Raw genomic sequence first — 12473 nt, forward strand, 5'->3', positions numbered from 1 at the left:
TCTAGGTAATATCTAAATATTGATAACTAGTTTCATTTTTTTAAAGCAATTTTTTTCAAATTACCAGCGACGTTTTTTTCAGTTTTGTTTGTTTTTATATAGAAGATGTAAGGAACTATAAATTTACTTGTCTCTTTCAGGAGCTAATTCGTAACAAAGCAAGAAACAATAAAAACTGTGCTTTGTTAGAGGAAGCATATGCTGTAGTATCTGCTCTTCCCAAGCGTGCGGACAATAGCCTACATGTTTCAATGATTGAAAATTATCCGGGCACTTTGGAATCTCTCGGTGATCCCATCAGAAAGGTATTTTTCCTTTGATTATTTGAATAAAATCATGTATATTTCATAGTGTCATTATTATGGTGGAGCAGAGAGGTTGTTTGGCCTACTGCTGGTCCTTTGTCTTCCGGTCTAATGGAAGAGGACCGTACCGTAAGAGGCCCCAAAAGATAGAAGATACTTTGACAAAGCCTGAAGGTCAAAATGCTCTGCTGTCCAACTTGGCCACCTTCTGTATGATTACCACTTTAAATTGGCACTCGGGCCTGTCCAAATATTGAACAATCAAAACGCAGTACAGCAGAAACTCATCCAAAGGATGAAGGAACATACTAAGGGGAAGAGAAGGCAACCATGGTTGGCAAGACAAGTCATGGTCAGCTTAAAAGCAAAAGGAAAAGCATGTAATGTAGTGAAGATTAGTGGGAAACCAGAGGATTGGGAAATCTTTTAAAAACAGCAGGAGACATTTAAAAAATCAATACGGAGGGAAAAGATGAAATTTGAAGGTAAGCTTAGCTCATAATATGATAGAAAATTGCAAGAGTTTTTTTTGATATCTAAAAAGGAAGAGGGGGCGAGAATGCATCGCTGGGAAATGAGGCTGGGGAAATCGAAAAGGGGAACAAAGACATGATGGAGGAACTGAATAGGTACATTGCATCAGTCTTCATGGCAGAAGGCACCAGTACCATACCAGAACTTCAAGATAGTTGGGGCAGAGGTGAGTGTAATTGCCATCACTAAGGAGAAGATGCTGTGGAAACTGAAAGTTTTTAAGGTGGATAAATCACCCTGACTCGATGGACTATACCTCAGGATTCTGAAAGAGATAACTAAGAAGATTGTGGTGGCAGTGATAGTGATTTTTCTGGAATCAGGAAGTGTCCCAGAGGATTGGAAAATGTAACAGGCCTGTTTGAGAAAAGAGGGAGGCAGAAAATGAGAAATTATAGGCTAGTTAGCCTGACCTTGATCATTGGTAAGATTTGAGAGTCCATTATTAAAGATGAGATTGCAGAGTACTTGGAAGTGCATGATAAAATAGACTGAGTCAACATGGCTTTGTCAAGGTTAGGTAATGTCTCACAAATCTATTCAAATTCTTTGAGGAGGTAATGAGCAAGTTTGGCGAAGGGTTGGACATGATTGATTTGGATTTCCAGAAGGCACTTGACGAGGTACCACATTGGAGGCTGCTAAAGAACATAAGAGCCTATGCTGTTAGGGGCAAAGTACTGCCATGACAGAGGATTGGCTGACTATTAGAAATTAGAGAGTTGGGATAAAGGGGTCTTTTTCAGGATGGCGACCGGTGATTAGTAGAGTTCCACAGAAGTCAGTGTTGGGACCACAAGTACTCATGTTATATATTATCGATCTGGACAAAGGAATGAGGGCATTGTTGCTAAGTGGGGAGATAATACAAAGATTGGTGAAGAACAGTAAGTGTTGAGGAGGTGAGGAGGCTGCAGAACGACTTGGACACACTAGGAGAGTGGGCAAAGAAGTGTCAGAAGGAATATAATGTGGGAAAGTGTGATGTTATAGAAGGAAGATTAGAGGTATAGAGTGTTTTTTAAATGGATGAAGGTTTTGAAAATCTGTAGCACAAAGGGATTTGGCAGTCCTATTTTAGGATTCCCTTAAAAGTTAACATGCTTGTTCAGTTGGCAGTTAGGAAGGCAAATGCAATGTTAGCATCAATTTTAAGAGGGCTAGAATACAAGAGCAGAGGTGTCCTGCTGAGACTTTATGAGGCTCTGGCCAGAACACATTTTGAATATTGTAAACAGCTTTGAGCCAATTGTCTAAGGAAAAATGTGCTGGCCTTGGAGGTGGTCAGGAGGAAATTTACAGGAATGATCACAAGAATGATGGGCTTGTCATATGAGGAGTGATCGGCCAAATAGTCTTATTCTGCTCCTATAACTTGTGGTTTTATGGTCTTATAACAACTGTGTTTCCACAATGACCTTAGTTAAGGATTTTAGGTATTAATTAAGTATATTTTATGTATGTTATATCCAAGTCAAGAGGTCATAGAGTCATAAAGCTGTACAGCATGGAAACAGGCCCTTGGGTTCAATTCGTCCATGCCAACCAGATATCCTAAATTAATCTAGTCCCATTTGCCAGTATTTGCCCCATATCCCTCTAAAGCCTTCCTTTTTATGTATCCACCCAGATGCCTTTTAAATGTTGTAATTGTACCAATCTTTACAAGTTGCACTGGCAGCTTATTCCACACATGCACCACCCTCTGTGTGAAAAAGTTGCCCCTTAGATCCCTTTTAAGTTTTTCCCCTCCCACCCTAAACCTATGCCCTCTAGTTTTGGGTTCTGCTACTTTGGAGAAAAGATTTAGCTATTCACCCTGTCCACAGCCCTCATGATTTTATGAGGTCACCCCTCAGCCTCTGACACTGCAGGGAAAAGAGCTGAGGTCTATTCAGCCTCTACCTATTGCTCAAACCATCCAACCCTGGCAGCATTCTTGTAAATCTTTTCTAAACCCTATCAAGATTCACAATGTCCTTCCTATAACAGGGAGACCAGAACTGAACACAGTATTCCAAAAGTCGCCTGAACAATGTCCTGTATAGCTGCAACATGACCTCCCAATTCCTATAGGAGAAAATGAGGACTGCATATGCTGGAGATCAGAGTCAAGAATTCCTGATAAAGGGCTTATGCCCGAAATGTCAACTTTCTTGCTCCTCAGTTGCTGGCTGTTGTGCTGTGCTTTTCCAACACTACACTTTTTGACTCCCAACACCTGTAGTCAATGCATTGACCAATAAAGGCAATCATACCAAATGTTTTCTTCACTATCCTGTCCTCCTGCGACTCTACTTTTAAGGAACCAAGAACTTGCACTCCAAGGTCTCGTTGTTCAGCACCACTCCCCAAGGCCTTGACATTAAGTTTAAGTCCTGCCCTGATTTGCCTTTCCAAAATGCAGCATCTTGCATTAATCTAAATCAAACTCCATCTGCCACTCCTCAGCCCATTGGTCTATCTGATCAAGGTCCCATTCTGAGGTAACCTCCTTGGCTTTCCACTATACCTCCAATTTTGGTGTCATCTGCAAACTTACTAACCATACCTCCTAAGTGCACATCCAAATCATTTATATAGATAACAAAAAACTGTGGACCCAGCACCAATCATTGTGGATTAGTGGTGCTGGAAGAGTGCAGCAGTTCAGGCAGCATCCAAGGAGCAGCGAAATCGACGTTTCGGGCAAAAGCCCTTCATCAGGAATAAAGGCAGAGAGCCTGAAGCGTGGAGAGGTGGTTATTCCTGATGAGGGCTTTTGCCCGAAACGTTGATTTCGCTGCTCCTTGGATGCTGCCTGAACTGCTGTGCTCTTCCAGCACCACTAATCCAGAATCTGGTTTCCAGCATCTGCAGTCATTGTTTTTACCTCACCAATCCTTGTGGCACACACTGGTCACAGGGCTTCAGTCAGAAAAGCAACCCTGCACCACCACACTCTGGCTTGTACCTTTCAGCCAGTTCTGTATCCAAATGGCTAGTTCTTCTTGTATTCCTTGTGATCTAACCTTGCTAACTAGTCCACTGTGAGGAACCTTGTTGAATGCCTTACTGAAGTCCCTATCGATAACATTCACTGCTGTGCCCTTGACAGAGAATTTGGTGGCATTGATGTTACCATAATATTGTTGTTATTTTCTTTCTTTGTGGTGGAGATATTAGTTGTTTCAATAATTTTATTGAGAAGAGTGTAACTTTATTTTGTCTAATATCATGTATTTGAAGAAATATTATAGTTCACATATGAATATTGATCCAACTTCGTTGTTTCCACATTAAAAAAGCTAGTCTGAAATACAATAAATAAATGCACTTTTTCCTAGGGGCATTTTATTGTATGGGAGGGAGCTCCTGGTGCAAGACTGTCATGGAAGGGTCACAAACGCATTGTTTTTCTCTTCAAAAACCATTTACTGATCTGCAAACCAAAAAGAGATAGCAGGACAGACTCACAATGTTACATCTTTAAAAACCTGATGAAGGTTGGTATTGCACATTTTTCATTAAACAGTAAATAAAATTAGTCTCTTCCAAAGCATGCAGAATTCTTGAAGTTTGTTAGTTTCTCCTTCATGTAAGTGCTGAATCTTACTGAATACATTTGTGATTGAAACTCTCCAGTATTTTACAACTTTGTTTATTTTCATGTTATTAGCTGATTCACACACGTAGGTGCTTAACAGTTTGGGGTAAACCCATGTTAATTTGGCCAGCTTTTTTTATTTGTTGGTGAGATGAATTAAGGTCCCCAGAGTTAGTCTGGTGACATTACACTATCTGTTTCCATCATAGCAGGGACTAAACTATGCTCCCATTTTGGAAGAATTCACTTCAAAGAGCTGCAAACTAATCAAATCACTAAAAGCAGTCTAATTTCAACAGCCCCGCAGCAAGCAGTGGCTACTGTTGATACAGGCAAGGTCCCAATGCCGAGGAACCATGCAGTCTGACAAGGAGATAAGTCCAGAGTTTTGCCAGGGCCAGGCTGAAGCAAGGAAATTGAGAGGCTAGGTTCTGCAGGGCAGGTATTGGTTGAGGGAGCAAACACGGTGTGCTTGAACAGGAGGATTGTCCCCTCTTATGGGCGGCACGGTGGCACAGTGGTTAGCACTGCTGCCTCACAGCGCCAGAGACCCGGGTTCAAATCCCGCCTCAGGCGACTGACTGTGTGGAGTTTGCGCGTTCTCCCCGTGTCTGCGTGGGTTTCCTCCCACAGTCCAAAGATGTGCAGGTCAGGTGAATTGGCCATGCTAAATTGCCCATAGTGTTAGGTAAGGGGTAGATGTAGGGGTATGGGTGGGTTGTGCTTCGGCGGGGCGGTGTGGACTTGTTGGGCCGAAGGGCCTGTTTCCACACTGTAAGTAATCAAATCTAATCTCTTATCTGTTGGTACTGGTAAAAGAGCAGTGTTGTGCAATATTGATATACAATTGTAATTTAATGCAAAATACATAGAAAAACTTTAAAATTTACCTATTGGTGAGCCTGGGCTGTGTCATATGGGGTGCATGGCTCCTGTTACGCCCTGGTATAAAAAAGGACAGGAGCATGTCTTCCTACAGTCCCAATGTCTGCTGCACAACAATTTAATGTAGGGACTGGTGTTAATTGCTTTAAGGCAGACTTCCAGCCCTTTCTTAGGAAGTCATGCATTAGGGATCTGCTTATAAATCAGATGAGTGACAGCTCTGAGCTCAGGGCTTTTGGCGAGCAGGCCAGATTCAAGCAGCTGAGGGGAACATTAAAGGGTGGCATGGCCTTGAGTGGTGAGGTGTTTCTGATAGGTCTCAGACAGCCTGAAAGGGGGTGTACCCCCCATCACTCAACACCAGTCCATAGGTGCTAAATGTCCAGCCTCCCTGCACCATCTAAAATACCAAAGTCAACAGGATAAGGCTATTAAGTGGTTGTGGGGAAGACTACCTGCTGGATTTTATACACTCCCACCCACCTCCCCAAATCCAATAATCATAATATTTATCCCAATATTGCTGTCTGAAATGCCTGCAAACAGGCTTTGTGAGCAAAACTGCCCAGCAGTTAATTTTATTGGAAATGTGACCAGTTTTATGGGCAGAACTAGTTTCTAGTGTGATGTTCCCTTTTAGTGTATCAGGGCGTAAAAGCTTAGTTGTTCTAAACGTAATGTGTTTCTAAAATTTCATGACCTTTTGCACTGATTTCAAATAAATTACTCTTAAGAAAAGAGTGCAAACAGAAACTCCAGGCCAGATCCCTGAAAACCCCCGAATAACCCAAATGGCCTCCTTCTTCAAAGACCGCAATTTCCCCTCCGACGTGGTCGACGATGCTCTCCACTGCATCTCCTCCACTTCCCACACCTCCGCCCTTAAACCCCGCCCCTCCAATCGCAAGCAGGACAGAACCCCACTGGTCCTCACCTTCCACCCCACCAACCTCCGGATACATCGTATCATCCTCCGTCATTTCTGCCACCTCCAAACAAACCCCACCACCAGGGATATATTTCCCTCCCCACCCCTATCAGCGTTCCGGAGACACCCTCCGTGAGTCCCTCATCAGGTCCACGCCCCCCACCAACCCAACCTCCACTCCCCCTGCAACCGCAAGAAGCACAAAACTTGCACCCTCACCTCCCTCCAAGGCCCCAATGGATCCTTCCATATCCGTCGCAAATTCACCTGCATCTCCACACATATCATTTACTGTATCTGTTGCACCCAGTGTGGTCTCCTCTACATTGGGGAAACAGGCCGCCTACTTGCGGAACGTTTCAGGGAACACCTCTGGGACACTCGCACCAACCAACCCAACCGTCCCGTGGTTGAACACTTTAACTGCTCCTCTAACTCCGCCAAGGACATGCAGGTCCTTGGCCTCCTCCATCGCCAAACCCTGCCCACACGACGCCTGGAGGAAGAGCGCCTCATCTTCCACCTAGGAACCCTCCAATCACACGGGATGAATGTAGATTTCTCCAGCTTCCTCATTTCCCCTCCCCCTACCTTATCTCAGTCCCAACCCCCGGATTCAGCCCCGCCCTCTTAATCTTCTTTCCAACCTCTCCTCCCCCACCCCCTCTCTGGCCTATCACCCTCACCTCCTTCCACCTATCATATTCCCAGCACCCTTCCCCGAAATTCTATCCCCCCTACCTTTTATCTCAGCCCGCCTAGCACACCAGCCTCATTCCTGAAGAAGGGCTTATGCCCGAAACGTCAATTCTCCTGCTCCTCGGCTGCTGCCTGGCTGCTGTGTTTTTCCAGCTCCACATTTTTCAACTCTGGTCTCCAGCATCTGCAGTCCTCACTTTCTCCTAGAAACTCCAGGCCACTAAATTTGCCTGCACTTTTGTGTTTCTATATTTTCAACTAAGCAATATGTTTTTACTTTATGTTGTTATATCCATATATTGGGCTATGGAGTTTTTAAAGTGCTACTGTTTTCAATTGGACAAAATGTTTATTACAGTTTTTTTTCCCTAGGAACTGAGACCTTTTGGGGTGTACTGTTTATCTATTTGTTCATCAGACTTGAAGATGAGAAGTCTGAATGGTTAAAAGTCTTGAAAAAATCATTGTGCAAAATTTACAGTTTTGTTTTCTTCATGTAGCTTACTAATGTTGATGTGAATGACTTTGTGGAAGGCGATGAACGATCCTTTGAAATCTGGCATGAGCGAGAAGACTCAGTGCGTAAATACACACTCCAAGCTCGAACTGTGAATATAAAGATTTCATGGGTAAAAGACATTACTGGCATACAGCAGCGCTTTAGTCTACCAGCTTGGAGTAAGTATCTGCCAAGATCCAAAACATAGACATTATACTTACTGCCTATGTCCTAACTCTCCCATTTACTCATTTCCCTGTCTGCAAGGGTTTACATCATAGACCTTCCTGCAACACATAATTTTGATTTGATTTGTTATTGTCACATGTACCATAGAGTGAAAAGTATTCTTTTGCGTGGTATTCAGGCAAATCATTCCTTACATAAGTGCATCAGGATAATAGAATAGAATGGCTGATATAGTGTTACAGCTACAGGGAAAGTGCAGAGAGAGATCAACTTTAATATATGAAAGGTCCGTGAAAGTCTGATAGCAGCAGGGAGGAAGCTGTCTTGAATCTGTCAGTATGTGTTTTCAAACTTTTGTATCTTCTCTCCGACGGAAGAGAGTATAACCAGGGTGGGACGGGTCTTTGATTATGTTGGCTGCTTTCTCGAAGCAGCAGGAAGTTTTGACCGAGATAATGAATGGAAAGCAGCCCACCATCACCTTCACAGGGAAAACTAGTCAGGGCTATAATGCTGGCCCAGCCAACAACATCCACATCCCACAAATGATTTGTTTTGCTGTCGAGATTTTAAAATTTTCACTCACATATTGAACTATCGTCATGGCTTCTTTTCCTTCAGTGCTGCAAGATTTCTAGGCTCCAAATTTGATCTTTTGAACATTTGATATTTTAATTACTTCATTATTAATTGCTGTGTCCATGAACATCAGTTCAGAGAGCAGTTATTAGTTCATTCATTGCAGTGGGTCTGGAGTTACATCTTTAGATGTGAAGCAGATGTGTTTTGACAGCAAGAAACAATGGATTATTAGTTGAATTCAAATTCCACTAGCTATGACTGTCGGATTTGAACCCAAGTCCCCTGTATTAGTTTATTACTCCTGTGCTACTACCACAGTGCCACCGTGTCCCCCGGGCCTGATGTATGAAATAAATACCATTCTTCACCTCTCAAGTTAATAACAGTTGTTCTGTTAGCTGTGCCATTCTGACCTTTTCTTTATTTGAAATACCAGTTCTGAGGAATGCAAAATATGTAAATACATAAACCATTCCGAACTTTTCTCACCCAGAAGTAAATAAAACACTGTAGAAATTTTAACCTGATTCTCAGATGAATCCTTCAACTACAACAGTGTGATTTTTTTTGATTTTCTGAATTTTCAAGCCTCACAGCTAAACTGAGTTAGATTGCAATATGTTAGTTGTGAGTCATTTTCTGGCCTGTACCTGTACAGGATTCTTCAGAATTTTGTAGCCAGTAAAACATTTAGACTTCTATCCTGGGCTAAATTTTACTACACATTACAAAAGTGAGAAGTCATCAACCCACAGTGTTGATGTATATTTTGTTCCACAAATCCAGACGACTCAAGTTTCAGTACAACAGTACATGCTTTATTATCGGACAGCCAGCGAGAGATTCTCAATGTCTCCAAAGTAGTTGTGCATCTACTTGTGGTGACACTTCTCCACGAATCTCTACTCTACACACAAAAGCAGTACTTTTTATAGGAATATTACAGAAGGTCTATAAGTCACATGGTTGAATATCGCTACATTGTTTAAGGTGGGTAATCATAATTTTACAATGTCCTTGAATGCCGATGTCCTCTGATAACGAGTGAATGGATTACAGGGACTGATTATTGTATTCTTCATAATCATGTGTTGATGGGAAGAGATTAAAACAGAAGGGTTTTGCCTGTTCTCAATGGGGGATTCACATAGCTATGCTAATACAGAGGGGAAGCAGGATAATGGGAGCAGGAGGCAGTTTGACAGGGTTGTGGCTAAGGATATCAATCCTGGCTGGGCAGGATAAATATCTTTACCTGAGGCTGCAGAGGAATCCACATGTGTGGCTCCAATGGATTCCTTCTCTAAGATTCAGTCAGTCTCCTCCCTACTGAGATGTTCTGTCTATTCTGTAAGAGGACAGACATGTAATTGATATTGCAGTGAATCTCTTTGGTATGAGAATGTTTAACCCTTGAATCCCCAGTATGCCCTTGAAAGAGAAGTAAAACATGGAACTGATCCCTTTGTGGCTTTCTAACTTCCTCAACAGAATCACCAGATGATTGATAAGCCTTCTTGATAAACATTAGTTGGATTGACTTCCACATAAAAATATAACAGCATTGACATCAAATTTTACTATGATCATTTATTCTGAGTAGTTGGCTGAAATTATCTATTAATTAATCTTCTGCTGATGTTTCAAAAACCAATTTGTAAAAAATATCTCTTTTTAAATACCTGTCAATCTTATGTATATAGCAGAATCATCATATTCTCTTATATTCTATTTTTTGATTAGTTAGCTGTACTCAAGGAGTGAGAATTTTCATTTTCTTGTGATGGATAAAGGAGACTACATGAACCACGTGAATGTGTTTTCTTATCAGGTCCCCCAGAATTTATAGAGAAATTGGCAGATTGTATAGCTGAAATGGGACAGACAGTGAAATTGGCGTGCCTGGTTATCGGAAATCCAAAACCGGTTATCACATGGTATAAAGGTAACTAACTTTTTTTTGTCAACAAAATGTATTTATCGATATTCAATCAGATGAAACAAAATCTTGCAATCAACATTATTAGCCACATTTATCTTTTAGTAGATCTTTTAAGACCTCATTTGTGGTTCAAGAAGTAAATGGAGGAACAGTCACTGGAAAATCCCAGGTTTACTTTCTATCCAAAACTAATATATAATTCTGGATGTAGGTTTGCTCACTGAGTTCTTTGGGTTGGTGGTGTCATTTCCTGTTCTTTTTCTCAGGGGATGGTAGATGGAGTCTAACTCGATATGTTTGTTGATAGAGTTCCAGTTGGAATGCCATGCTTCTGGGAAGTCTATCAACAACCACATCAAGTTAGACTCCATCTATCACACCCCTGAGAAAAAGAACAGGAAATGACATCACCGTAGGAAATGACAATACCACAGGAAATGACATCACCAACCCAAAGAAACCCAAACATATAAATAGAAAGCAGGATTCGGCAGCAGTGCTTCGCCTGGAGACCCGCTGAAGATGTTACCTAGTAGGGTGACAAAACGTCTGGAAATGAACCTTTCAGCTCAGTGAGCAAACCTACATCCAAAACCTCAACCTGAGCTACAAATCTTCTCAAAACTCACTAATATATAATATCCAGAACACCTGTTGAGATGATAACAAGCAGCCTCAGTTAAGAAAGGAAAGAAAGACCCAGTGACTTTCTGTTAGAAGGAATTGGACTCCATTGGGTTCTGGAATTCAAATATATTTTTAGAAACATGGAAAAATTGTGTTCAAGTTTTCATACTGATGTAAATCCTCAATTATGTTTTTATAACCAGACAGATTGCCCATTTGGTCAAGTGCCATTACATCATAGAATCCCTGCAGTGTAGAAGCGGACCATTCGGCCCATAGGGTCCACAGCGACCCTCTGAAGAGCATCCACCTCCCAGAATCACTCCCCTACCCTATCCCTGTAACCCTGCATTTTCCATCAGTAATCCATCTAGGCTGCACATCCCTGGACACTATGGTCAGTTTAGCTTGGCCAATTCACCTAACCTGCACATCTTTGGACTGCGAGAAGAAAACTGAGTACCTGGAGGAAAACCACGCCCTCACCAAGGGTGGAATCGAACCCAAGTCCATGGTTCTGGGAGGCAGCAGTGCCACCTTGCCGCCCCAATATCTTGGTGAGATAAATAAATAAACTGCTAGATGGCCAAAGGAACACTCTTGTCACTGGACCGAATCTTATTATTTTGGATGTGTGTGTTGCTTTGGTCACGTTTCTTTTCCTCCCTGAGGCCAAGTGAGGTTTCTCACTCAATTGTCCCAAACCTGCCTCATTAACTAGTTACCCTATCACTACCCTCTTGTTGAGTACTAGCTGGGTTTAACTACACGCTGCAGCCGTAAGAATTCACCACTGCCCGAATATCTCAGATTAGATTGGCATTCTTGCTGCTGGTGCCAACATTCCCTGCAAGCTGCATGGCTTCTTGGAAACCCTATGCACACCTGTCATCCTTCACTATGTGAATTAAGTTTCTATTTAAACATACCACGCACAGAACTCTTTTGGCCCCTGTTGTATGTCTTAAAATGACTTTGCAAAACAATTAGTTCCACTGGGCAGTTTTAACAATAAATATGTTTATTTGTGACACTAGATGGGAAGCTTGTGGAGGTTGACCCACATCATATTATTATCGAAGATGAGGATGGCTCCTGTACGCTGATCTTGGACACTCTCACTGCTGCTGACTCAGGACAGTATATGTGCTATGCAGCTAGTGCTGCAGGAAATGCCAATACACTTGGGAAGATTCTTGTACAAGGTAGGAATTTCGAAACATAAATAATGCAGTGAAGTTCCTTTGACATACTCCATTGGCTGGGGAAATTGTGTTCTTCCTTTTTAAAATTCTATTACTTAAGTAATAATCTTCCTTAATAAAGACCAAGATTTTCTATTTTATGAAGTGAACTATTTATCTATTTTTCTGATCCTCTCAAGTTCTATCGTCAGTTTGGAGGTTAAAACATGCCATTGAAAAATAATGTCTGACTGGCTGAGAAATAAATAAGTTTGCAAGAATTCTTGTTTTCATTTGGCCAAATGTCAAGATTTTTAAAATTGAAATGTTCTTTCTAGACCAATGAAATCACTTGACAATTCAGCATGGATATTAGTTAATGCCATAGCTGGTTTGGTGGTGTACATATATGTATCGTATCCATTATGGATATTCATGCATCTGCATGTACTGCATAAGAACTTGCCATACCTCTGAAGGCAAAGAAAGAAGTATGAGAGCCTGTTTCATATT

The 12473-nt window shown here is 41.8% G+C and overlaps 1 protein-coding gene across 2 annotated transcripts in view; it reads left to right on the forward strand.

Annotated features, from left to right (window-relative positions):
- Positions 1–12473, forward strand: part of obscnb (obscurin, cytoskeletal calmodulin and titin-interacting RhoGEF b) — an 802448-nt gene that overhangs the window by 612218 nt on the left and 177757 nt on the right. For both annotated transcript variants that reach the window (XM_072576281.1, XM_072576282.1), the window contains 5 exons: positions 141–305; positions 4166–4324; positions 7438–7615; positions 10039–10152; positions 11814–11981. In XM_072576281.1, coding sequence (XP_072432382.1) covers positions 141–305; positions 4166–4324; positions 7438–7615; positions 10039–10152; positions 11814–11981 — 784 coding nt within the window. The remainder of the gene's footprint in view (positions 1–140; positions 306–4165; positions 4325–7437; positions 7616–10038; positions 10153–11813; positions 11982–12473) is intronic.

The sequence above is a fragment of the Chiloscyllium punctatum genome, chromosome 8, assembly GCF_047496795.1.
Source record: "Chiloscyllium punctatum isolate Juve2018m chromosome 8, sChiPun1.3, whole genome shotgun sequence".
NCBI lineage: Eukaryota > Metazoa > Chordata > Chondrichthyes > Orectolobiformes > Hemiscylliidae > Chiloscyllium > Chiloscyllium punctatum.